We start from the raw sequence: 24,187 nt of genomic DNA on the forward strand, positions 1-24,187 counted from the left end.
TGCCTTGGTATTTTTCTTTTTACAAGGTACTTTTTATTCTCTGACCTCAGGCTTTTATGATTTATATCTGAAGAAGGAATGAAAAAGAGTTTTTTCACCCAGTGCTGAATATATTAAAATAAAGCTAGTAATGTTCTGAAACAAGATTTAAAACAAAAACCTCTTTAGATTTAAGCTGATAAATCCTCAGTTCAGTGCTTAAGGACTTGAAGTATTGCTTATTGCCTGCTATAGGTTAGGTTACGTTAATTTTTCTCTGTGTGTGTGTATGTGTGTAGCAGAAGGGAAGATTAATCCATCTTTTCAAGTACTGAGGCCCTTTGAAGATCAAAGCCAGTAGGACATAGTTAGATGAATTACACTGACCATTGTTCTGGTAGTCAGATGTTTCTAGCCCCAACAGTTCACCCCACCCATATGCAGAGCTTCTTTAGAGTAGAGTTCATAGAAGGAAGTGTTTCAGACACAGTAGTGCCAAACCAGGCATTTTTACTTAAATGTACCTTCATCAGTGACTTAGACCAAGATGCCACACTTTGCATTGAAGTAATTGAGGCTTATGTGTGTATTATGCTCTGCTGATTTGGCTTTTAGGGCAAAAACTTCTGGTACAAGGTTGTGAGGGAAAACCAACAGGAGTAACTGCTTGAAGAGCCACCAGCTGTGAATGGGCTTTTTCACAGCTTTCCTAGTTTTGTTGGTATGGTTGAGCTGTGTTTCAAAGCGTGTGTTTTTCGCATCTCAGCCCTGGCATTTGAGTGCAAGTACGCTTATGATTGTTGATATAACTTTAAAAGTGCTCGTAAAGAGTGTTCTGGATATCAAGCTTTACTCTTTCTGTCTTTTTTTCCTCTCCTCATTCTTGATTTCTTAGGAAGGTGAACACTGAATATAGGTCAAAATTTTTGTCTCCAGCCCAGTATTTCTACAAAGATGGAGCTTGGTCTCGTATTAGGAGTAAAGTTCCCAACCAGGTGAGCATTCTTAAAAAATCTGAAGCCTGAGTATGCTTTGTATTCTGATTTTTAGATGCAAAAAACTTTTTGTTGTGGTGTTTATAAGATACAGTTTTGAGATTGTAATGCTAACGACTTAAGCTCCCAAAAGTGAGTATACAAAGATGATTAGGTTCTGACAAGACAGTATAGTATATAGCAAGAAAAAAATAAGAGATAGTGTGACTTTAAGAGTATATTAATAAGTGACAACCAAAGTGAGGGAGGAATTTGAGATTTTGAAAATAACATTCTCTGAGAATTGCAGGAGTAGTGTGGTAGCATCCAGTTCTGTGTTCTCTCACTGGACTTAATCTAGCAAGTCAGTTTCTTTTTAGGCAAAAAGAAATATTACTGTATTAAATATATACAAAATATTCAATGAGAAATGGCTCTCGAAGTTTAAAGTCTGTCATGTGATGATTCAGAATCAGATTTTGTGTATGCATGCATGAGGTAATCCGTTCTGTGAAAACAGCCTCATAAGGATGTTAGATGACTAAAAACAAGCAATATTTTAATTTTTTTATATGTATTGATATATGCATTACATTTACTGTAGCTAAGGCTGTAGAATATTCTGAACTATTGCATGCAGCCTGACTAAGTGGAATACAGAATGTTTCTGTAGAATATTATGTAATTTTTCTGGCATGTAAGACTTTCATTTGGAGACTGGATATTGTGCCAGTAACATTCAGAACAGTCAGGAGTAGAGCTCAGCTTCAAGAGCAACTGATTGGTAGGCAAGTGAGGGGAAAGGGACACACGACCTTGGAGTGTACGGTGTTTGTGGCACAGCCAGCTGGAAGGAGTCATTGCAGTGCAGTCAAGGGAAAGATTGAGGAGACTGCAAGTGGAGGATGGGTGTTGTGCTTTACCAGGCAGAATCCTTTTTGAGTCAGGTTTGAGAGATGTAGGAAGTGAATATATGTGACATTTAATTAGAGGAATTCCAAGGAATTCCCACACTGTAGGTAGGTGTTTTGGCTGTGTCTAACTTTTCCATGGAGATTTTCTTGCTGACAGGGGAGTCGCAGAGGAAACTATAAAGAAGTCACTTGGGAGTAGGCATGAAGAATTAAAAAAAGACTTGTGATTTTTAGGACCTTCTAAATGAAGTTGTGCTTGGTAGCTGGAAGAGCCAAATTCATTTGAAGACTATAATAACAAATGTTTTATTGATGACTGATGTGTTTAGGTTACATACACATTTTTATGTATGCATACTTACATTAGATCCTAGTATGAGTTCATATGGAAGAGACTCTTACAATTGGAATTACCTGAATTTCTCCTCTCTTTGTTAGACTTTAAATCACAGGCCTGTGAGCATATGTCACGGCTCAACCCAAGTAGGCAGCTGAGCTCCACACAGCCACTTGTTCACTCCCCCTCAATGGGGTGAAGGAGAGAATTGGAAGGGCAAAAGTGAGAAAACTCAAGAGTTGAGATAAAGACAGTTTAATAGGTAAAGTAAAAGCTGTGTGCTCAAGCAAAGCAAAATAAGGAATTAATTCACTACTTCCCATTGGCAGGCAGGTGTTCAGCCATCTCCAGGGAATCAGGGCTCCATCCTGTGTAACGGTTACTTGTGAAGACAAATGTAACTCCATATGTCCCCTTCTTCCCCCGGTTTTTATTGTTGAACACAACATCATATGGTATGAAATATCTCTATGGCCAATTGGGGTCAGCTGTCCCAGCTGTGTCCCCTCCCAGCTTCTTGTGCTCCCTCAGCCCACCCACTGGTGGGGCGGTGTGAGAAACAGAAAAGGCCTGGATGCTGTGTAAGTAAGCACCATTCAGCAACAGCTAAAACACCCCTTTGTTATCGGCACTGTTTTCAGCACAAATCCAGAACATAGCACCATAGGAACTACTATAAAGAAATTTTAACTACGTCCCAACCAAAACCAGTGCAGCATATCCAGCTAGATTTGCTAGTAGACAGAGAATAGTATTTAGCTTCTGTAAATGTGTTAGTGTGGGATTTTTTTTATATGGAGTTTTTTTTAATTTGCTATGGTCCTGTTAATATTTCCATATGTATCATTGAGGGTTATAACTCTTAAAAAGAAGCTTTTTGTGTGTGTGGTGAAAGCAAAGAGCAAGGTTAAAGCTTGGAATTTTCCAGTCTTCAGGACAGGTTGGAAGAAAACCAGAGTTAATTCTTAAAACCTGTCTTAATACAAGAATAAAAATCTTGATTGACCTGATTCTTGGCCAGACTTTTTTTTTTGTCAGCATCCATCAATATTTTTGTTATAAGAACTGCAGAATGGGATCCAGCATAGCTAAAATAGTAGGACTCAATAAAATATTTAATTCACTGTTGATATATATGAAAGAATCTAGCCATTTGAGAAATGTGTTAACAGCAGATTAATGTAAGTATGCATAACTTGAAAAAAGTGTCAAGAGCATCTGTTTTATAATAAAGCAACAAAGGCACTTTGGCCATTTACAATACAGACTGCCCAACAGGCCTTTTGGTTTCTAAACAATTCCGTGCCTGTTCCCAGTATTTTTCACTGACATGAAGGGAAATGTTCTGCAAAGCTATTTCTAACCTCTACCTTTGGTTGATCACTGGGACTCACTCCTGCCACAGGTGCTTACAGAACATCTATCACTTAGAGTTAAGTGATTAGATGATAAGCTCTGATTGATCCAGTCTGCTTTCCCCCTTAGTTGGGACTGCACATGGATAACTTTGGGTCCAAAGCAGACTTTCTAAAGTTCTGAGCCCAAATAGGCAAAGACCTTAATAGAATCCTGGTATGACCTCAGCTGTAGTGATTACTCCTAGACTGCTACTCTACAATATATTATTAAGGGTTGCCTTTCAGCAATGAAAAAGATTTGAGTTATGCTTTTGAAAAATTAACATGGGCAATTCATAATCACAGTAGGACTCTGGGGCCTGTGCCCTGCTGGGATAATGCTGCCTGCTGAGTCACTGAAGGAGACAGTTGTCCTTTGTACTTCTTCACAATTCACTGGAGACATCATATTCTTCCTCCCCCTGCAGTGTCCTGTTGCTCTGGATTTATATTCCTTCTGTTGTCACTATCATAATTAATTTTTCATTCTTAAAGTAAATAATCCAGTAGATCACATGCAGCTCAGAGTTTAAAACTCTCCTCTTAAAATGACAATAATGGGCTCTTCTTTGGAAGTTTAGGGGGTCAAATTGTGGGATGGTAGATGGTGTGGGCTAAATGGATTTCCATCTGCTGCATCCGGTTACTTTTAGTGGGTTTAGCGGAATTTGGCCCACTTAACTCTGTTCCTTCAGGAAGAACGATGCAAAGTCTATCATGAAAGAAGAATAAATAAGAAAAGCTATGAAAATGTGCTAGAGGAAGTGTCAGTGTTACTTTCCTGCTCTTTGACAAAATACTTACTTCCTGTGAACCATTTTTTAGTGAGCTAGAGTTCACATAACAATATCACAAAGTTATTTTTGATCATATAAACTTAAAAGTTTTGTTGTTGCTTTTTCTTCCGGCACTTTAATTGTGTTTGGGTGAAGGACACAAGACAGTGTGAGTGTAAAAATAGTTTTAACCATAAAAGTGATAGTGTAAAATCAGCAGCATAGTATCTAAAGAGAGGACTTACCACTTTTTTTTAACACCTGACATCTCATTCTTATAGTCCCGATAGCCTAGAAGGAATGATTTTGATATTATGTCTTACATGCAATAGCACCAAGAGTTCTCATGCAATCATCAGCTCCTCACTGACATGGGATTAATGTAGCTAGAGACAGTTGCAGCATTCACAGCATACAAACTTCTTATTATACGTGCACATAGACCTGTTGACTTGAAATGATAATTAATTAGTGTGTGGTGAATATATTTTTGCGTGTTAGGGCTTAGAAATCTAAATTAATTTCCTCAAGCTTGGCAATAACTGGTGAAATACCAGTGCTGATGTATTTGTTTTACAGCTTGTTACTGAATCTCAGGGAGGCAGCATAGAGCTATGTTGACAGGTTTTTAGTATTTAATTTCTTACTTAGAGTGAAATAAAGTTACAATGGTGATAATAACAATGCAATGTTGAGAGAAAAATAAGAAATTTTAAAATGATTATGTATTCCTCTCCTTAGGCATCTCAAAACACCCTAAATTCCATGTGGTATATGGAGGTTTGTTGCATCTAAGTTCCTGTTTCAGTTTTTGGAGCACTGTGCCTCAGCGCTGATGGAAAAACTAGAATCCAGCACTAAACTTATTCGTAGTTGCCGCATAACTTTTTGTGCTCATTGAATGAGTAATTGACAAATTTGCTTTGGCTTTGTGGCTCAAACATGCTTACTAAGTATACACTTTTGTTATTTTTGCTTTTCTTTTGTTGCATTTACTGTGGCATGCGGTGTTTGTGCTGTGAGTGGCCCTGTATTATGAGTAACTTGCCTTTCTCCTTTAGCTGCTATTAACTAATGCAAATACTTCATAATAGCCTGTTAGAGAACTTTAAACAGACATGCAGCTTATGAACCCTTGATGTGCAGGTGAGAGAACTTCGAGAAAGAGCAAAGGCTTACAGGCAACGAGTAGAGGGAACACACTTCTCCCGATACCATCTCAATCAGATCCTGTCTGACAATAACAGTCTTTGGGACGTGTCCTCAAATTCCAGTTCAGAAGAAGGCATCAGCAACAACATCAGAGCGCTAGATCTTGCTGGGTAAGGTTGTCATTCCTGCCTGTTATTCTGCAGCTTTGAAACAAAGCAAAATGCTGAATATAGGCTTAGCATAGCTGTTGAGATTTTGGATTTTTTTACTGTTGTCAAGATGTGATTGGACAGGGTGCTCAATAATCTCATCTAGGCTTCCTTTCCCCATGGAAGGTTGGACCAAATGGTCTTTTGAGGACCCTTCCAACCTGAGCTGTTCTATGATTCTGTGATATGTAAATTCTCTAGAACAGATGAGAGCATTTACCTTTTCATAGATAAATCAGTTGATCTATGCTCAAATTGAAAATGAGGCACAGTCCACTCTTCTGAAAGAAGAGAAAGTTACTCCTTTATAATTCTCCACAAATGCATATTTAGTGTGACAGCCTTAATCTCGTCAAGTCTGGAGGAATTTTGCACTGAGTCATACTGAAGTAATATTCTTTCCACTGTAATGATATGAAATATGTGTTGCTTACTCAGATGTTACCAATGATCTTGTTGGGATTAATTAATCGTGTCGTTGAGTCTTAGACACTGTTTAGTTCTGAGATGAGGCCTTAGGAAATGAAATGGTGTACATCCATTTTCTCCTTTCTTTGAAGGCCATCAGAATTAGCAGATATTAAATCCTTTGCTAGGAAAATTCATAATTAGTGTTTTAGTAAAATGTACAGACAGCTATTGCTGAAGCAAGGAGGGGAAAAAAAGCCATTTGTGTCTTTTCAGAGGTTTGATATTTAAAAACAGTGCCTTGGATGCCTCTGCAGTCCGCTTAGGCTGCTGTATGTGCGCTGCTTGTGTGTGTGGGAGATATATACCCATTTGCATGACTGTAACCCTAATAAGGGTTGAGGGAAGACACATAAAAAAGTATTTGTTACACTATAATGTACGATGTTAAGTATGGTGTACATTTTTTGGTTTACTGGTTTGATTTTTTTGCCTGTGAAATATAGATCCTCTTACTGATGCCTTTTCTGTGCCCCGGGCTAATTTACACTGATTTCTGTGAGCAGAAAACTTTCTAAAGTTGTGCCTAAAGAGGAGTATTCTAAACTGCTTGGCTTTCAAAATGGTGCCATCAGACAGTTCCCGTGCATGAAACTACATTTTGAACACTTCTGATAATCTTAACTCATTGTTTAAATTGGTAATAGAGCCCTGATTGTACATTACATTTTTGGAAATGGTAATCCAGAAATAGTTTTCATAGTTTGAAAATGGGTAGTGCTTAAAAATCAGTTAAAACTTCAGTGGAAATTTAACCATTTATCATGTCAACTGTACCGCTTTTTAATATTTGAGCTGTACTTCTGGCAAAGGACTGAACTGGATGGATATGTTCTACATAGACACACGCATATTGATGGTATGAAACACTGCTCTCTTTGTTACCTAGAGTTTCTGAAAAAGAGACTGCACCAAGCCCCAAAATGTTGCAGCAGCCTGACTCCAGAGGACAGCCACACCAGGACAGCATCGAGAAGAAAGACATGTCAGATGCTTTAACTGTTCCAGTCAAAAGACGTTTAGTTTGGGGTGAACAAGAAGGTACTGAAGAAAGGGAGAATCGGCAGTCAACAGAAGGCGAAGAAAAAAAAGATGAACAGGCTGCAGTCGTGGCTCAGCAGTTACAAGAAAACAATAAAGATGCCAATGAAGTTAAGAAAATTGAAGGGTAAAACAGTATTTTTGTTGTGTGTCTATATAATTTTTTCCTTCATCTCAGAAATTTGTAAGTTAACTAATTTTTGTTTTTAAATCAAATTTACTTAAGAGGGTATAAGTTGGTAACTTGCAAGACAGAAGCTTGTAGAAGCATGAAAAATTCCAATTTATTTTTTTCCAAAACTTTAAAATTTCCAGTATGGGCCTTTCTGAACAGACTGTTCGTTATGCAGTAGCCAAGTGTAGTGAAAATTAAAGCTCACAACTTGCTTCAGATTGGCAGTGTGGGGTTAATAGGACTGGAAGGATAGAATGCATGCTAGTCTTGTGTTTAAGCATCTGTTCTTCTTAAAAAAAATTCATGGACAAAGATAAAGCCCTTAGGAGGAAAAAATAACTAGCATCCAGTAATCACTGGTGGTTATGCTACTGAGCACAGGTGGGAAAAAGGTGAAGAGTTGTTTAGAAATAATGAGAGATCAGTTCAGTATGTGCATAGTAATGTATTTGACAGTTGAAAGATCCAAATCATGTCTCGTTACGGAAGCATCTGGCTTTTTACTGGGCAAGTTTTGCATACTTTTTTTGGTAGATCAGTATTTTAGTCTGATAGATATTTGAATCTGAGTAACTTTGACCCTTGTTACCATACCATGTAAGCATTTTGTATTCCTTATTGGCTTTTATCCTTGGTATTGCAGCATGAATCTAAGGTAAGGAATTGTAATTGTCCCCTTTGGAGATAGTATCCTGTATGCAAAACTCGGGCAAAGAAAGGTTGAGATGCTAGCCTTAAACAGAAATTGAATGCAGGCTTTCAAAACTGTCATCCTGAAAACCTTCTAAAGGTTCTGTCTAATTCTAGAGATGATCTAGTTCATAGATGTGTCTCAGATCGACATTAAAGATTTTCTGTCATCCTGCAATGTGGCTGTGTGTGTGCTGAGATCTGCTCTGGACTTGGCCCTACAGAGCAGCTTAACACTTGCATGTTATCTAAGCCTGCTTGAGAGCTACCTCCTTTTGAAATGCATCTGGAGAAAGAAGACAGAAGTGGTAGTGCTGATTTATTTAATAACCTGGGGGCTAGAGCGGTTACATAAATGTGGGATACTTGGTTTCAGTTCCACCACATTGACTGAAAAGGTTCAAACCCACATTCCCACCTCTAAGGTGGCAAGCAGGTTCAAAGTTTTTCTGGGTGAGTATTCTTTCCAGCCCTCCTTTAGAGCCTCTGCTGCTGTGCAGCAATACATTCAAAGTTTACTGGGACAGAGGGAGCCTGAATTCGCAGCTGGAGACTGTTTATGTATTTTATCCAGTTACATTAGAAAAAAAATAAAATACAGAAACCGAGGTTCAGGGGCTGCAATCCCGGACTTCCCACTGGAAGAAGATGTTTTAGCTACTGGCTCTTGGTGTTACATGGCCCTAACTGTCTTGCCTTGTGCTTCATTGTGGGAATGTATTAGAAACAAAAAGCTTGAGTGCAAGACTAGTGAGTCCTTAGCTAATCCTTTAATTGTTTCTTATTTTTTTGCAGTGACAATGCCTTAGTATTAAATTCTTCTGCAGCTGTGTCAGATTCTTCTTCTGTATCCTCAAGGACAGGTGGCAGGCTTCCTACTCCAAAGCTGAGAGCGCTTGGTGGAGCTCAGAGGACTCATCATGATCTCACTACCCCAACTGTTGGTAAAAACTTAAATTCAGAACAGTATTTCAAGAACTAAAGAAAAAAAAAAAGACATATGAATTAATTTAGTAGGTTACTTAAGGTAACAAAGCATTTTTCATCTTCTTCACCACAATAGGAGGTGCGGTTCTAGTGTCTCCTACTAAATTCAAGTCTTCATCTTCACAGCAGAGAACACGAGGTTTAGGAACAGACTCTTATTCAGCTAAGCAAGGTGCAAGAGGAGCTTCAAAAAGAAGGTCCTTCCAGGTGAGCCAGAAAAGAGACTTACCATTATGCATTTTAGAAATGTGCTTTTTAAGAAATTGTGAATAATTTATTTAATAATTCTTTTTCTTGAGTTGTCATTTACTATTCTAAAATTTTCAGCATCTCTAGCTAAAAAAGGCTGATGTCTGAATAAATATTATTTTTGGATATCAGGCAAAGGAGTCGAGACTATTGGAGTGAGATTGGATAAGCTCCGTTTTGTCATCTTCTGCTAAATGCACAGGTTCTGTTTAAAAAAAAAAAAAAAATTGCCATCAGGAGCTGTCGTTTTCCCCATTAATCTGTAGCTTCCCACTGATGTAGGGCACAGCTCCAGATTCCTTGACTTGAAAAAAGTTTAAGAAGGAGAGTTTGGGTGCCTTTGTATGAGATAGTAAATGTGCAGTAATACTTTCATTCTCCCTTTCCTTTATTTTTGTGTTTCATTTACTTTGCAGCTTCCACAGTTGTTAAAAGAAAAATAGAAAGATTTAGGAGTTGTTTAACTGTCTTCCTCTCAAAATTGTGGGTTATTTTGTCAAGTTGTGCTTAGTCTGTGTTCTACAAAGACAGTTAGCATTTCACTGCCTACATCCTCTGTACTAAGTTCTGTAATAGAAGCAGACACAATTACATGATAAGTTGGTTATGTTGGTTTAGTCTAAGATCAGTTTTTTGCTGTGAAGAAAAGTTTTTAGTTTGATCTGACTAGGTTACTTTCCAACCATGTTAAACACTTGTTATTAGGAATAGATTTTCTTTAAGCTGTCTCACAAGCTTGAAATACTTATTCTTCCAGTACCCTCATGAGAAGTGTAACAGTGTACAGCCAACATTTGCTGCATATATGCAGCTCTGTACTGGAAGGCTGTCTATGAGATGTTGGGTTTTTGTGGTGTGGTGTTTTTTTGTTGTTGTTTTTTTTTTTCCTTTCTGTTGTGTTTTAGCCTGATGTGGAAGTGGAAGCTGTTTCACTCCTTACCTCTCCACCTGCTGGGCTGGGAACTTTGGATCCTCTGCCACTTAGGCAGGATCAGTGGCCTCCTAACAGTGTTTCTCATGAGGAAGTTCCTCTTGCTTCAGCCCATCAAGAGCGTTCCTCTACACCTCCTCTGCTGAAGTCAGCCAAAAACCGCTCTATGCCTTGCTGGAGTCCCTCTCGTCGTATTCAAGGGACTCTCAAGGATCCAGAATTCCAGCATAATGGTGGGTTTTTTGTATTAACTGGCGTGTGAGAGTGCTGCAGGGTGGAAGTGGCTACTGTGCAGTGTTCATGCCAAGAGAGTGCTGAGCTTGCTGCCTCACAGGCGCTACAAAGAAGGTGTTGTTTGTCAACAACAGCTTTTCTACTAAACGTTTAGTGTTGCTGAGGAAACGTGCACAACTGTCCACCTTAGTTTCAGATTCCACTAATATAATTGTATTCTAGTGGTCTGTTACCTAATTTTGCCGCCTTAATTTCAGTAAGTACTTACTCATTATGAGAATAATCTGGTTTAGCCTGAGCAGTTGTCATTTTAATCTTAGGCTACAACTGGATGCTGTGACACTTTTACAACTGGAATTACCAACAGTGATGTGTAACTGGGGACCTTTATAGTATGGTGTTACTTCGCAGGAGTTGTGGAGAGAGATCTGAGAGATAAGCTCCTTAAATATTTCTGCAGGGTATGGAAACAAAAAAGCCATCTCCAAAAGATTTATTGGGTGTTGAGAAAGGCCATTTCTTGGCTGAAGAGGAATTTGTGCTGGAGCATTTCAAAGATTTTTAACAATGTTTGGGCGTACTGGTGGCATAAATTTAATAAGGAAAAGAATCCTTCACCCCTTAGTCAGAATAAAAGTTATGTACTGAAGTCTTCATTCCAGAAAGACTTTCTATAGCCGCTTAAGGTCCCACAATTCTTAGTCCTTTTGTTATAAAGATTAGCTAAACTAAAGTACTGTTTCCATCCTAGAATGGAACAAGTAGTTGTCAGGATAAATGGGATGGTGAAATTCAGAGATTTCATCGGAAAGGGGTTAGAATTGATGCTGTGTTCTAGCTCTGCACCTTGAGTGCAGTTCATTAAGTAACTTGTAGCATCTGCCCAAGATAGGTGCCTTGAAAAGAATACAGTGGAGTAAGTTTATTTTACCTCAGCTTAGAGTAAAGGAGTCTGGTGGACCTCTTGGTATGTTTGCTATTTATAAGACTCATGTTTTGAAAATAATGTTGTAACATTTAAAAATATTCTAAAATGAAATATTATCCTTTGTCTATTTTTAAATAATTCAAAATTGTGCCTTTGACTTTTTGTCTTAGGGAATGTTGGCAATCCAAAAACGAGATCTTTCCAGTTACCTCTTCAGGAAAGAAACTATAATGTTGAAGGTATTTCTTGTCCCAAATTATTACTGTATATCATGTGTATATTACCTAGATTAATTTTAACTTTTGCACTAATGTGAGAGATTTCTGCATGCAGTAAGTAATACTACTTTATGTGTTTGCATGAATACTTACTGCATTGTTTCATCAAAATAATTTGAAAATATTCTTCCTAGTAATCTGAAGATTTATTCTAGTATAATAAATCATTAAATGCGGCTGAAAATTAAATAGACCATTGTGGCTCAATGTGGTTAATACAGCTTGCTCAGTTCCCTACCTAAAATTGTTTCCTGCCCCCACATTTTTTAAGCCTTTGTGTTGATAGCAACAGAATCAAACTGCAAAATGATCACAGCCCAGGCTACAGCTGCATTAATTTTGGATGCAACCTAAAAGGTACCATAAATCTTACAGTATTTGTGAGAATTCAGCACCAGATATTCAGCATGAAATGATTCCTCTGAACTTAATTTTCACACCCGTTCCTCTGCTCCGTGTGTTAGGGGCACTTACGGCATCCTCTTATTCCAGTTGCGGTTTTGGCCTTTTTTTGTGTTCACTGTAAAGTTAATCTGGGGGAGCAGCCAGTGCACAGCCCACCAGTGCATCTTCTTGGCCCTTTTGTGGGCAGACACAAATAAAATCTTTCAGTAATATGATTCAGCCAAAGGTGCTGTAGCCTCATTAGCTTGCGCTGCTATGTGTTGTTTCTTAGCATGGTGTACGAGGTTGAGCTTGGTGTGGTGCTGTGCTAGTCACAATCACCTATGTTTGGTTCACAGAGCAAACTTTTATCTGATTGCAGTTTATTTATAGATATACCCCAAAGCAATCAAAAGCTTTTTTTTCTGTACCCCTTATGCTTGTTTGCTCCTTGGTTTTAACCAAGGTTCAGGCCGATTCTCTGTTTTACTCATTGCAGTTGGCTGGAAAACGTGTGGGTTGTGCAGATGGCTCAGCCAAGCATCTGTGATCTACATAAAACATGCAAAATCCTATAGTACTCTGCAGCTTCCCACAAGCTTGCTGCACACAGATTAAATGCTGCAACTGCTGTTTCTTTTTCTTTTTTTTTCCTATGGGCTGATTGATGATGTACGAGCTTTCAGAAGCTGGTACAATGTGCCAGCTCACAAATATTTCATATGCCCATATTTGTTCATGTACGTACAGACCTGGGAGTTATTCCAGTGACGAGTCTATTTGCAGAAGCGCAGTTAGCACTTTCCTCATACATGGGAATATAGTTATACATAGTGTGTGAGCCCGTTATGCGCTGTTTGGATCACTGTATTTCAAGGATTTAGAAATGCTGCTGAAAAGTTAATTAAAACTTGGACAAAGTACAACTTCTGTTAGGATTGAGTTTTGGAATTTTTTTTTGTTTTTTGTTGGTAGGGTGGACTGGAAAGTAGTGATGCAGTTGTTTTTAATCCATTGCAGGAGAATGGGTGTAATTAAGGTCATTTTTCGTAGAGAGTATCTTGACAAAGCTGTAGCAACATTTTAATAATGATGTTAAAGAAGTAAAATGTTGTGCTTTGTCAGAGAAACAGCATCCAGGCTGCTTAATTTCAGGAGTTCTGCTGGATGTGAAGTGGACCCTGTATTCAAAAGGAAGACCTTTCAAAAGTACATTTTTAAAGCATGCTACTTGTTGTCTTTGTGTTAAACTTCCTGTTTTCTTCAGAAGACACATTTGTTTTAACAGCTTGTGGCGCGCTAGCTGGCTTTGGCACAGAAGGGCTCTTTCGGCAGCATAGGTTCTGATGTTTTAGTCATGTGTTATTCTAAGGTTGTCTGCTTTGCTTAAAGAGGTGGGTTGCTTTCATCTATATGTTATTGTGAGAGTCTAGTCTATACAGAGTTCAGTGGCAGAGGAATGACTTCTGAGGTTTTCTGACACAGGAGAGTAAAAGTAAAGATGACCTGGAGGAATGGGCAATTCCCATTCAGGAATCTCATTCTGGAGTTTGTTGAGTTGGGCATGTAGTCTCTTAAACTTAGATCCCAGTAGCTACTATCCCAGTAGCGAGGTTCTTCTCCAGCATGTCAGTTACCAAGTAGTAGAATTAAAATGTATTGTGGTACTATTTTAGCATACACTGTGAAAGAGGGCATAAAAACATTTGCACTTTCAAGTCTGCTATGAATGTCAGCTGTGTTTTAAAATGTATATTTAATCTTCCTGTTTAGTTTTTCCTTTGTTGCTTTCCCCACAGATGACAGGTTGTCTCAGATTTCTGCTCGCTCTGCAGCATCCAGCTCGCTTGCATCTGAGATACTGGAACGAGCTCAGAAGAGGAAGGATTTCTGGGGCAAGACATGATGTCTCCCACCTGTTGTATAGAAACTGTTCTGTAAAATGTTTTATTTTTTTATCATTTGTAGTGTGTATCTTTAAAAAAGTAATGATTGTAGATACCATGCAACATCCTTTCACTTGGCATTAATGTGGCCCAACTTTTAGGACTTGCCATCCCAATTTAAAATTTCAGTAATTAAACCAGGGTTGAAAATGTAGGTCCTTTATAGCGCAGGGTTATGTCTTAATTCACTGTGTCACAACAGCCGTATGAGGTTTTATTTTTTTTTTTTGCAGTGGCACCTTTTGAAACTGAGACAATTATTTTTTTTATGCAACATTTGTGTTACTTTTCAAGGTATTCTGCTGCAGTCATGCAGTATGACCTGAGACAGCATACAGGGGCAACGCCATCATTCACCAAACACCTCAGTTGCTTGATTTTAACCAGCTATCTTAAAGGCAACCGTGGTATATTTGTTTATGTTACTGTATGAACTGTGAGTACAACACAGTGCTGTAACAAAAAGTTACTTTTTCTACTTACTGCTTTTAACTTGTTACCAAAAAATTCTTATTATTTCTTAATGAAGCTAGCATACAGGAGTTTGAGAAAAGGACATTAAGCTTTAGAGTTTGTTATTGTCCACATTTTTTTGGCCAGGATGCCTATTAGAGTTCGATGTGAGACAGTACAGCGGTTTGTCAGATGTACTGCTGTGAACGCTTGTTTTTTGTGGGCAAGACCCGTGTTTAGTGTTAATTTTAGCTTCTCTAGAAAAAAAGAACTCCAGCCCTTAAACAGCCACTTTAAACAGTGTCCTTCCCCAGCCCCACTTTGAAGTGAAAACCTAATACTCAGGTATTTAGGAGTAATTAATATCTTAAAGTAAACTCAGAAGACTGTTTTTTCTTGACTTTGACATTTTAATTACTTCTCCTCCTAGTTGCTTATTTGTGGGAGACTGACATACTGTTATGTTTATCACAGTGCAAAATGTTTGTGATTTATGCTAGCAGCCTGTTTTATCTTTCCAAATGATGCAAACAAGTTAACACAAAGTAGAGGAAATCATTGGCTAGCAGGCAGTCATTCTTGTGTGGCTTCAAGTTTTAATATTACTTCATTTGGAAATTTTATACAAGAACAATTTGCATTTTGTACACATTTGCTTATGTTTTGATTTTGTACACAATTATGTACACATATGACTGGAAATAAAAAAGCTTGTTTGATATGTTTCCATTCAAGTTATGCCAGATAAATTGGTAGAGCCTATTACGTTGGCATTTCTCTGTTAGTTCTGTTTCACTTGCTCAGCTGGATCATCTGTGGACTTTTGAAAGACAAGATGTTACCTCGGAACTGATCTTCAGAAATAATTAAGTTACTAAAGCTAGATATGTTGATACTTGGAATCGTGACTGGCTGCAGATACATGGAATTGTGACGCAGTGCAGATGGGTGGTACAGGGGCTGGAGGGCTGCAGTGCCCGAAGGGCCAGTCCCCAGCAGGTGTGGTGTTGCTTGAAAGAGGGAGTGCTGTCCAGCACAGATCAGGCTGGAAAACGGCACCCACTTTTGCCAGAGACTGCATTGCAGTAGCTTCCTACCGGTGGAGTTGTTTGAAACAAATCAAGGTATTTTATTTTATCTCAAGGCCTTTGGGTATTATTTTGTGGCATACACTTAATACTTAAGTTATAATTGGTCAGAAGGTTTCTACTGAAAGGGAAACTGTATTTGTGTGCAACAGCCTTTATGAAAATCACCCGTTTTGTTCTAAAATTACAGTTCTATAGTGGAAAACTTAATGGCTAAAAAGGGAAATATTTTTGTTTAGAAGGGAATGTTGCTGCAGTGTATTGTGGTTGGGTTAATTTGAGTGTCTTTTGTCGACATTCTTCATATGGTTCAACATGTTCTCATGGCCAGGAGCTCTCATCATCCATTACTTCTCCTCTGCGGTAGCTGTAATTTGAATTTTATGAACTGTGTCCTCTTTAAATCTTTTCTTTTTGCTTTTCTAGGTTTGTCTGAGATTCCTGGCTGCCAACTCTGTCAAGAGTTTTTGTACAGGCCTGATTTTGAGGCCTGTAAGTCATAGATACTATAACAGCATATCTACCAGTTTTGCTTACAGCTTTGCACCTTGAGTCTGGTGCTTCGGGGTAGATCTGAATTTGTTGGATGTGAGCTGTATGGTATGTGTATAATGATTTCTACCAGGGAGACAACAGATGTGGTAATGGAGAGACACATTTTTGTTGCACAGGCGTACAAACTCAATTTAGAGTTGAGAATGGATGCCCCTGGTGTCCCACACATCATCATGCCATTATTTCCCATCTGAATAAATTTTAGCCTTTGCCTGAAATGTTCTAATTGAATTTACTTTAAGGGAAATGTAGACAAAATACCTTTTTTGAGTAATGCTAGTACAAAGCTTCTGAAGGATGCTCTTTTGTAGTCTTCAAGGCAGATACACAATTCTTTGTGCCTGCTTTTTCTGATTGTTTATCTAGTTCAAGAGGGTTTTTTGTTTTGTTTTTCTGAATGTTTCAGACCAACCTTCAAACATGTTTCCTGTTGTGTTTTCCAGCAAGCTGAATGTGGAAAAAAGGTTCAAAAGTGCACCCTTTATTAATAATTACAAATGCGTGCTTTACAGTGAATGTGTATTGTTTTCTGTCAAGGAAATCTGACAAGCCTTGACGTGGAGAGACCAAGTAGATAAACAAGGAGGAAGGCAGTTGCCAATAGGAGATATATCTGAGGAATAAACAGCCTTGGGAGTTTGTCAACTTAAGGTCAAGATTTACAAAACCAGCACGTTAATAGTGGACCCAGTCGATAAGCATTGAGTTGAATATCTTCAGCTGCTGTTCCCAAGCTGGGTGAACTTGCTGAGTGAATCTCACTGCTGGGGATTCACAGCTCTCGACCACCTGCACAAGTAAATAAGCTGGCTCTTCCTCCCAGACTGCTGCCACATGGGAAAAGGCCTTTTACCCAGTATCCCTGCCAATAAAGTGTAACCCCAGCAAGCCCACAAAGAGCAGACTTGATTCCAGTCTGTTACTTCTGAAAAATTTCCTGTCTTGCCAGACAATAAGCCTGTTGCCTCTTTGTGGGAATGAAAAGCAAGCTCCTAGTTTCTTCTAATGAATCTTTTTTTTGGATAAAAGTAGTTGGTGGCTTAAGGGTTTGAACAAAGATCTCTCTATTCCCAAAGGAGAGTTTTGAGGATTTTGCTAAATGTTTACAGTAGCCACAAGGTAGTATTTAGGCACTTGCATCCTTTTATGGCTCTGAGCTTCTGTTTCTTTGCAGAGTGTCAGTTTCCAGTGTCATTTCATGATGCATCAGCCTTCGCTACTTAAAATTCTGAAATTACTCCTGAAACCCTGGATTGAACAGCTTGAGAAGAATCAGTTGGAGCTTTCCAGCTCTGCACGGAAATCTGTGAGAACATCAGGGATTGTGGATAATCCCATCCAATTAAAAAAAATCTGATAAAATGTGTTGGTTTTGCAATAACATTTTGTTGTTGATTTTAAATTTTGATTCCTTACTGAGGTGAGTTCTGAAACATAATGTGAAGTATATAATGTCTTTAACCTTACAAATGTAAACAGTGAAGTTTCTTTAGCTATCAGAGCTAGATTGCTTTTAGGAAGGTGTAGGCAACAAGGCATGTTTTTGGGATATACAGTCTGGATTAAGTCCCAAGGCCACCCAGTGTTCTTCTAGTGATACCTAAGTTATTGTGTATGTTTTTATATAGGGATTTTTCAGCTTTTTTATGATGAATAGCACCATGTCTTCTGTATGGCTCATAGGGATCCCTGTGTATTGATTGAAAACCTCCTGAAAATGGATTTGCCTTCTCCGATGCTATACAGGTAGCCTGAGTTCCCCCTGGACCTAAGGGTCGCAGCCTGAAACCCAGGGTATGCTGCAGAAAGGTGAAAGGAAGCGATGTTACTTACCAGCCACCAGCTTTCCTCTTCACTTACAAATTCTTCAAGTCCAGGTACTAAGATGTTTTCCTTATCTGACTCGGTGTCATCATTTTCTGGCAGATAGCAGGGGAGGAAAAAGGGTTTTCCAAGTACTATCTGTAATACTCGAGCAAATTTGTAGCACTTGAAGATGGGGCAGGAAGCACAGCTTCTTTGAACAATTTAGTGTGTGCTTATTTGCATAATGCCATATTGCTTCATTACATCTGCCTGTTCCTGCAAGGCTGAGCTGACACCTGATGTTCTGGTATCACAGCAGTTCTTACTGTCTGGTAAAATGTGTCAGCAAAGAGCGCCGTCACCATCTGATGCAAGTGGAAGTTTTGCTGTACCCTCACTGACCAATTTTTAGCGTGGCCTGAAGCAAAATTGTTCCATTACTCAGATGTACACAGATGTGTGATAAAGAAATCAAGTGGAACTGTAATTTTAATGTTAAGAAACCTAAATTAATGTCCTGATTCCAGCAGTTATTCAAACCTTTGCAGACAGGAGCCTTGGGAAGAGAGGGGAAGATGGTGGAGCTATGGTTAACTCTTTGGAGTGCAGTTAGTTCCTTAGCTTTGCTCTGCATCAAAACCTGGGGGAAAGTGTTAATCACATAGCAGCGATCACACTGAAAGCAAAAGCTGGAGGGAGGATAGTGGGTGGTAGCTAAGCAGAAAACTCCAGTTTCATAGAAATTGAAGTTTTGTTCTGCTTTTTGACCTGAGTATAATACTGTGTTGAAGAAGGACATCTGGAGTTCCATGTTAAAAATGTGAATAAGCTGCCTAAATATTCTGATACGTACTACAGTTCATCTGTGTTGGATGTGAGCTGACCTTGCAGGGTTTCTGTTTCACAGGCTGTGTTCTAGAGAATCTCTTGGATGGACAGCCCTGCCCAGCAGATCTCAACTTGATGTGCCGAATGTGCTGTGTGTAGGAAAAGTCCTGAGAAACTGCAGGATGGTGCTCAGTGGTCCTGCACTATCTTGTTAGGGTGGAGGACTGAGAAGTGCAGAAGATTCACCTGGAGACTGGGAGTCCTTTGGGATGGCAAGCAAGCCCTGATAAGGTTTATCAAGGGTTTATTTATCAGGCTTACACACCTTTTGTTTGATCAGTGTATTCCATTCATGGCGCTGGAGTGAAAGTATAAGAGCAAAAGCACTCATTTGCTGGTGTGAACTTGCTCTTTGCAGGGGAAGTTTGGTGGTACAGTCCTGGCAGCAAATCCTCCTTAGTGCAGTTCTTCAGTGGAGGAGGAAAGGTCAACTGAAGCATATCACTCCCCGCTGTCTTGATAAAGTCTTCTGGTAAAGCATGTGTCAGCTTTGTAAATGCAACTGATTTACTTTTATGCCAGCTTACCTTTCCTGAGGTAACTAGTGACCTGTGCAGGTTTTGAGTGGGCCTCAAAGGTTTTCCTTTAAACTCTGTTTGTGTCTGATACTGTATGTGTGTGTGTATGTATATACATATGTGTGTGTATATAGATATATGTGTGTGTGTGTGTATATATATATATAAATATTTTTTTGCTCAAGGTGACTTTGTTGAATACGGTCATATGCTGGGGTGTCCCCAAAGCACCTCCTACTTCAAGACTAGAAGTAGAATAGGAATGGCTGACAGGATCCAGAAAGCCTGTACTTCTGGGTTTTCCTTTCCTGGATCCCTTTCTGGTCGCTGGGTTAGTGTGACACACACATACAGGCATCTGTGGGTGCACCCTGTTCTGGACAGCTGGGTGTCCAGCTCTCATCCCAATGTCTCTCATGTGGATGGGGGAAGCCTGCCAAGGCTTGGTTCCCCCTGGCCAGAGTGGATCTGTGAGTTCCCTGAACAGTGCTCTTGGCAGGAGCATGCTCTTTGTGTTTCCAGTGGGAAGCTGGCTCTGGTCTGCTTACATCTTTTAGTAAAAAAAAAAAAAAAAAGGTTAAAGTGTCTAAAAACAGATAACCCAGGAAAACAGCATCCTAATTGCTAGGCTGTAGCTATTTTGTTTGGTCTCCTTTTGGCCCCATAAATCTCACATTTTTGACAGTGGTCCCACTCCAGCAGGAAACTCACTGACTCACTCCAGCAGGAAACTCACTGACTCACTCCAGCAGGAAACTCACTGACCCAAAGGCTCTCCCGGGAGATGGGCAATACCATAACCTCGGGCTGGGGAAGGGCTGGGGCATGGGCTGTGGACTTCCTAGGGATGGATGCTGACTAGAAAACTACTGTTGACATCATGGGAACTGTCACCTCCTTCTCTAGCAGCCCTGTTCTACAGAATAACTGAACAGCGAGGGACTCGCCAGGAGACAATACTGAGCTCAGAGCCTCAGTGGAAGTGCTGGTGTATGGGCAGTGTCTGGGCACAGGTGCTTCACCTTAAATAATGTTGCTTCTCTTCAAAATGACTTTAACTACTCAAGGTAGTGTGGATTTATTACATCATGAAGCTGATGGTAAATCAAGGTGCATAATGCTGGGGATATTTCTTAGTCTGAGTGACTGTCACTGAATTTTGGATTATAAACCAGCTTGCAAAATTCTGTTCCCACTTAGAGTGATTTTCTTTAAGGTACACTCTGTCAGTAATTCCACTTTGCCATGTCACTGAGTCACTGCTGTGCAACCACACCACATTAACAGGAAGCACAGAAGTTTCAATTCACCTGATCTGACTATTCGGAAGACATAGTTGGATATATGTAGGTCACTATATAAAGTGACAGAGTCTCATAATACATGCATGATTTTACACTGAATTAAAAGATCTATCCACCTGTGAAAGGCTTAATTGTGGTGCCTTTGGTGGCTTGGGGCCGCATGCACTCAGCTGGTCTGAGTTATCTTCTCCGCTCTACTAAGCGGATGGCTAAGTGATGGCTCCTATTGGAAAGTCTTATTAAAACATTTGTTTATGCTTTACTGATGTCAGCAGCAGTTGTCTGCAGAGGTGGGACCACTGGACTGTTGTCTGTTGCACTGAATCCTCCTGGCACTGCAATAAAAGTTACCAGATCAGTGGTCCTGGAGTAGCAGTGGTAACATCAGTACTACCTGTGTAGTGTCTCAAAGTGTCTCTGGGTTGCTTTCTCTTGGAGCTCCACTACATAGGTGTTTCTGAGGAAAGAATGTAGTTATTTAAACCAAGGGAGGTTTTTTGTCCCAGAATGTAATTTAAAAGTGAGACCACAATGAACTGTTAGTTCTCTTCCACTTAGATTTTTCTTCTTAAGAAATATAGATTTTATGAAATTTATTATATAGCATCTTACACTTATGAGACCCAGAAATCATGTAACAGAACCAAGTGAAGGTCAGAAAAAAAGGTGTTTGATGAAATATCAGATAAATAAGCAAAAGTGTTACTGTTGGAGGAAATGTGCTACTGGGTAGCAAAAGTGTTACTGTCAGGGGAGGTAGTGAACAGCGCATCCTCTGCAAAAAATCTTGAGTCAGCAGTGTCTGTACTAAGGTCTGACACGAGTCTTCCAAAGTCACCTAACACTCCCAGGGTAAACAATTTTAATAACACTACTCCTCCTCCTTCCAAAAGATTCACGGTGTCTTACATAACATTAAACCTGCCATAAAAAAAGCAAAAATACAACCAGCAAATGCTACATGTCATCTCCCAATATCCATGTTGACATAATTTCCTTCATTGGAAAATAACCTCTTTTGCCATTCCTAATGATTGTGCCCAGAAGACACTTGCCTCTGTACTAGGATATTTCCATAATGAATGTCTGAACTATGTTTTTTTTCAAAGAAAAAGCTTTTTTTCAAGTTTTATAAAGAATAATCTTCTATTACTGATTTTTTCATTGCTGGGCAGAGAGTGGACTAAAATAAGGCTTCACTGGAGCCTGAGCTAAAACATGTTTTAAGTCTGCTTTAATCTTTTCAAGCTTGAAAGTCTAGGCAAAAGCAAAGAAGAGCTGAGGTAAAACACAATGAACTATCTCACAAATGAGTTGGAACAAAGTGAAGTGGATGAGTGTGACCTGAAAGTTGAGGAAGTCTCCAGATAGGTTGCCTGTTCAGTTTTAGGTGCTATGTGACCTGTGGTCCATTCATACAGATATTTAAGGGGGGAGAATTTTATTGCCAGATAAAAGACCCAAGACGATGATACACAGGCATGTTCTTCCATGTGCCTACCCTTGACAGTGTTTCTAGCCCCGTGTCTGATCCTGAGGATGTTTCTAATAACGCAATATAATCCTAGCTGACTGAAAATGTACTAAAGCTCAAGAAAATTCCTGCTTGCCAGGGTGCTGGTGATGGTACACAACAGCTGAACATCAAAGTACAGTATTGGTTATTCACCTGTGGCCTCATTCAAAGTAAGAAGGAAATGTCTGTGGCTTTTGAGGCAGATGTGATGTAGAGTTCCAGTCCTCCTCGAAAAATCCTCTGTCTTCAATATGGGTCAAGAAGTCATTGTCGAGAATATTCAACCGCTATGGTTTCTTAATGAATTAGGGAAACTCCATGTAATTACACTTTAAAAGTTTATCGCTGAGGTCAGTAATAGGATAGATGTTTAACTTTTGGGACGGCACCAAGGAGAAAATGTGACCTGTGAAAAATTTCAAAAATATTTTTGAATTAATTACACTTTAAAAACAATGCAGAGGGCACTTCGTAGAAGTTTAGAAGTCTTTGGTGGTTTTTAATTAAAATAAAAGCAGAGCAGATATGTTTTCTTGTATGCATTTTGTATTTTAAAGTGTTACTAACCTCAAACATTAAAAATAACATTAAACCTAGAAAAAGTAGTAACATTAAACCTAGAAAAAGTCATAATATTAAAAAGGTAAGTTACTTTTTCTCCTTACACTCTTTTCCCCATCTGAGCTTGGAGAGGTCTTTTTTGTTTTGTTCTGGTTTAGTTTTTTGTTTTATTTTCTTTTTTACCAAGAGTACATAGTTTTATAAAGAAATGCATCAATTTCCTTCCTCCCTCTCTGGACTTCAGCTGAGAACTGGAGTAAAACCCAATGGTAGTGCAGGTTTTCAGCCCCATCTCTCTGTGGGGTGTAATGCCAGATGTGTATCTCCCATCCAGGGTGTGGTAAACTAGTCAGAAGAGATGATAGCAGTGACTAGTTCAGTGCAATCTCGTAACATAATTAGCAGACCTTGGGAATGGGAGGCATATCTCCACCTCCAAAGAAATTCTCTTGACATGTTCCAGTGAATAACTGCGGCCACAATTGTGGCTACACCGTAACTCAGCGTTACATGGAGGACCAGCAGTCATCTGGTGGAATGTGGTTGGGAAGAGGCCAGAAGAGGACTGTTGAGCAGGGGAACCATACAGTCTGCTAAAATTAGTCTCCAGCAAGATTTTGAATGTTCATTTTTGGGCTGGACCATACTCACAGCAAGCAAGAGGGATGGAAGATAGGTTGTTATAACTCACAACTAAGAAAAAAATAAAAAAAAATGCAAAGGCTTTAGGAATGTCATAAAAAGGGAATTTGTAAAATATGAATTAACAAATTTAACAATGGGCATTTTAGCATTTCAGTATAATACCAGAGGCAGAGAAGTAAAAACCAAGTGAAATCAAGTGTTTTTAAAGCGTCAGCAGGAGGACATCATGGCACAGCCAAAAAGTAGTATGACTGAGAGAGGTGGCTAACAATATAGATGGGAGAAAGAGATTTGTATTGAGTCTAGCTTAATGTTTTCTATGAAAATAGGTATGTCACAGTGTATGGTTTCCAATACTAGAGAAGATGGAGGGAAGAGATCCTGTAATCACTGCATGAAAGAGGACAGAAGAAAGATTCAGCATCTAATTCCTCATCCCTCTGCTTGGTGCTGTTTAAATACCTCTCAAGAGGTTGTGGGAAGCTTGGGACCAGGTGGGCTTCTCACAGAGGTTTGAACAGATGCAAGCAGCACAGCACCTGCTTACCCAGGTCATGAACACTTTCCATGGGATCAGAGCCACAAGAAGATGTCAGGCAAGCTGTATCCATGTCTTACAAGAGTAAGTGACCAAAGGGATGGAGAGGTGGGATTCAGAATGGCAGGAGGACAGGAGACCTGGACCAGGAGCAGGGCTGCTATCCCACCTCAGGGAGGGTCTGAATGCCCATTCATGGCTTTTGTTCTGGAGTCAGGACTTCTGCTGGATGAGCTGGTGGAGAAGTGTGAGAAATCTCAGTTAGA

The 24,187-nt window shown here is 39.3% G+C and overlaps 1 protein-coding gene across 1 annotated transcript in view; it reads left to right on the plus strand.

Moving 5' to 3' along the window:
* SAXO6 (stabilizer of axonemal microtubules 6) overlaps positions 1 to 14,009 on the plus strand; it is a gene marked incomplete at its 5' end in the record, with an annotated part of 23,143 nt that extends 9,134 nt beyond the window's left edge. The window contains 9 exons of the mRNA XM_010167138.1: positions 875 to 974; positions 5,119 to 5,157; positions 5,524 to 5,699; positions 7,096 to 7,374; positions 8,908 to 9,056; positions 9,176 to 9,306; positions 10,254 to 10,512; positions 11,612 to 11,680; positions 13,903 to 14,009. Coding sequence (XP_010165440.1) covers positions 875 to 974; positions 5,119 to 5,157; positions 5,524 to 5,699; positions 7,096 to 7,374; positions 8,908 to 9,056; positions 9,176 to 9,306; positions 10,254 to 10,512; positions 11,612 to 11,680; positions 13,903 to 14,009 — 1,309 coding nt within the window. The remainder of the gene's footprint in view (positions 1 to 874; positions 975 to 5,118; positions 5,158 to 5,523; positions 5,700 to 7,095; positions 7,375 to 8,907; positions 9,057 to 9,175; positions 9,307 to 10,253; positions 10,513 to 11,611; positions 11,681 to 13,902) is intronic.
* Positions 14,010 to 24,187: the final 10,178 nt, after the last annotated feature.

Source organism: Antrostomus carolinensis, unplaced genomic scaffold (genome assembly GCF_000700745.2).
Source record: "Antrostomus carolinensis isolate BGI_N321 unplaced genomic scaffold, ASM70074v2 scaffold10084, whole genome shotgun sequence".
In the NCBI taxonomy this organism is placed as follows: domain Eukaryota; kingdom Metazoa; phylum Chordata; class Aves; order Caprimulgiformes; family Caprimulgidae; genus Antrostomus; species Antrostomus carolinensis.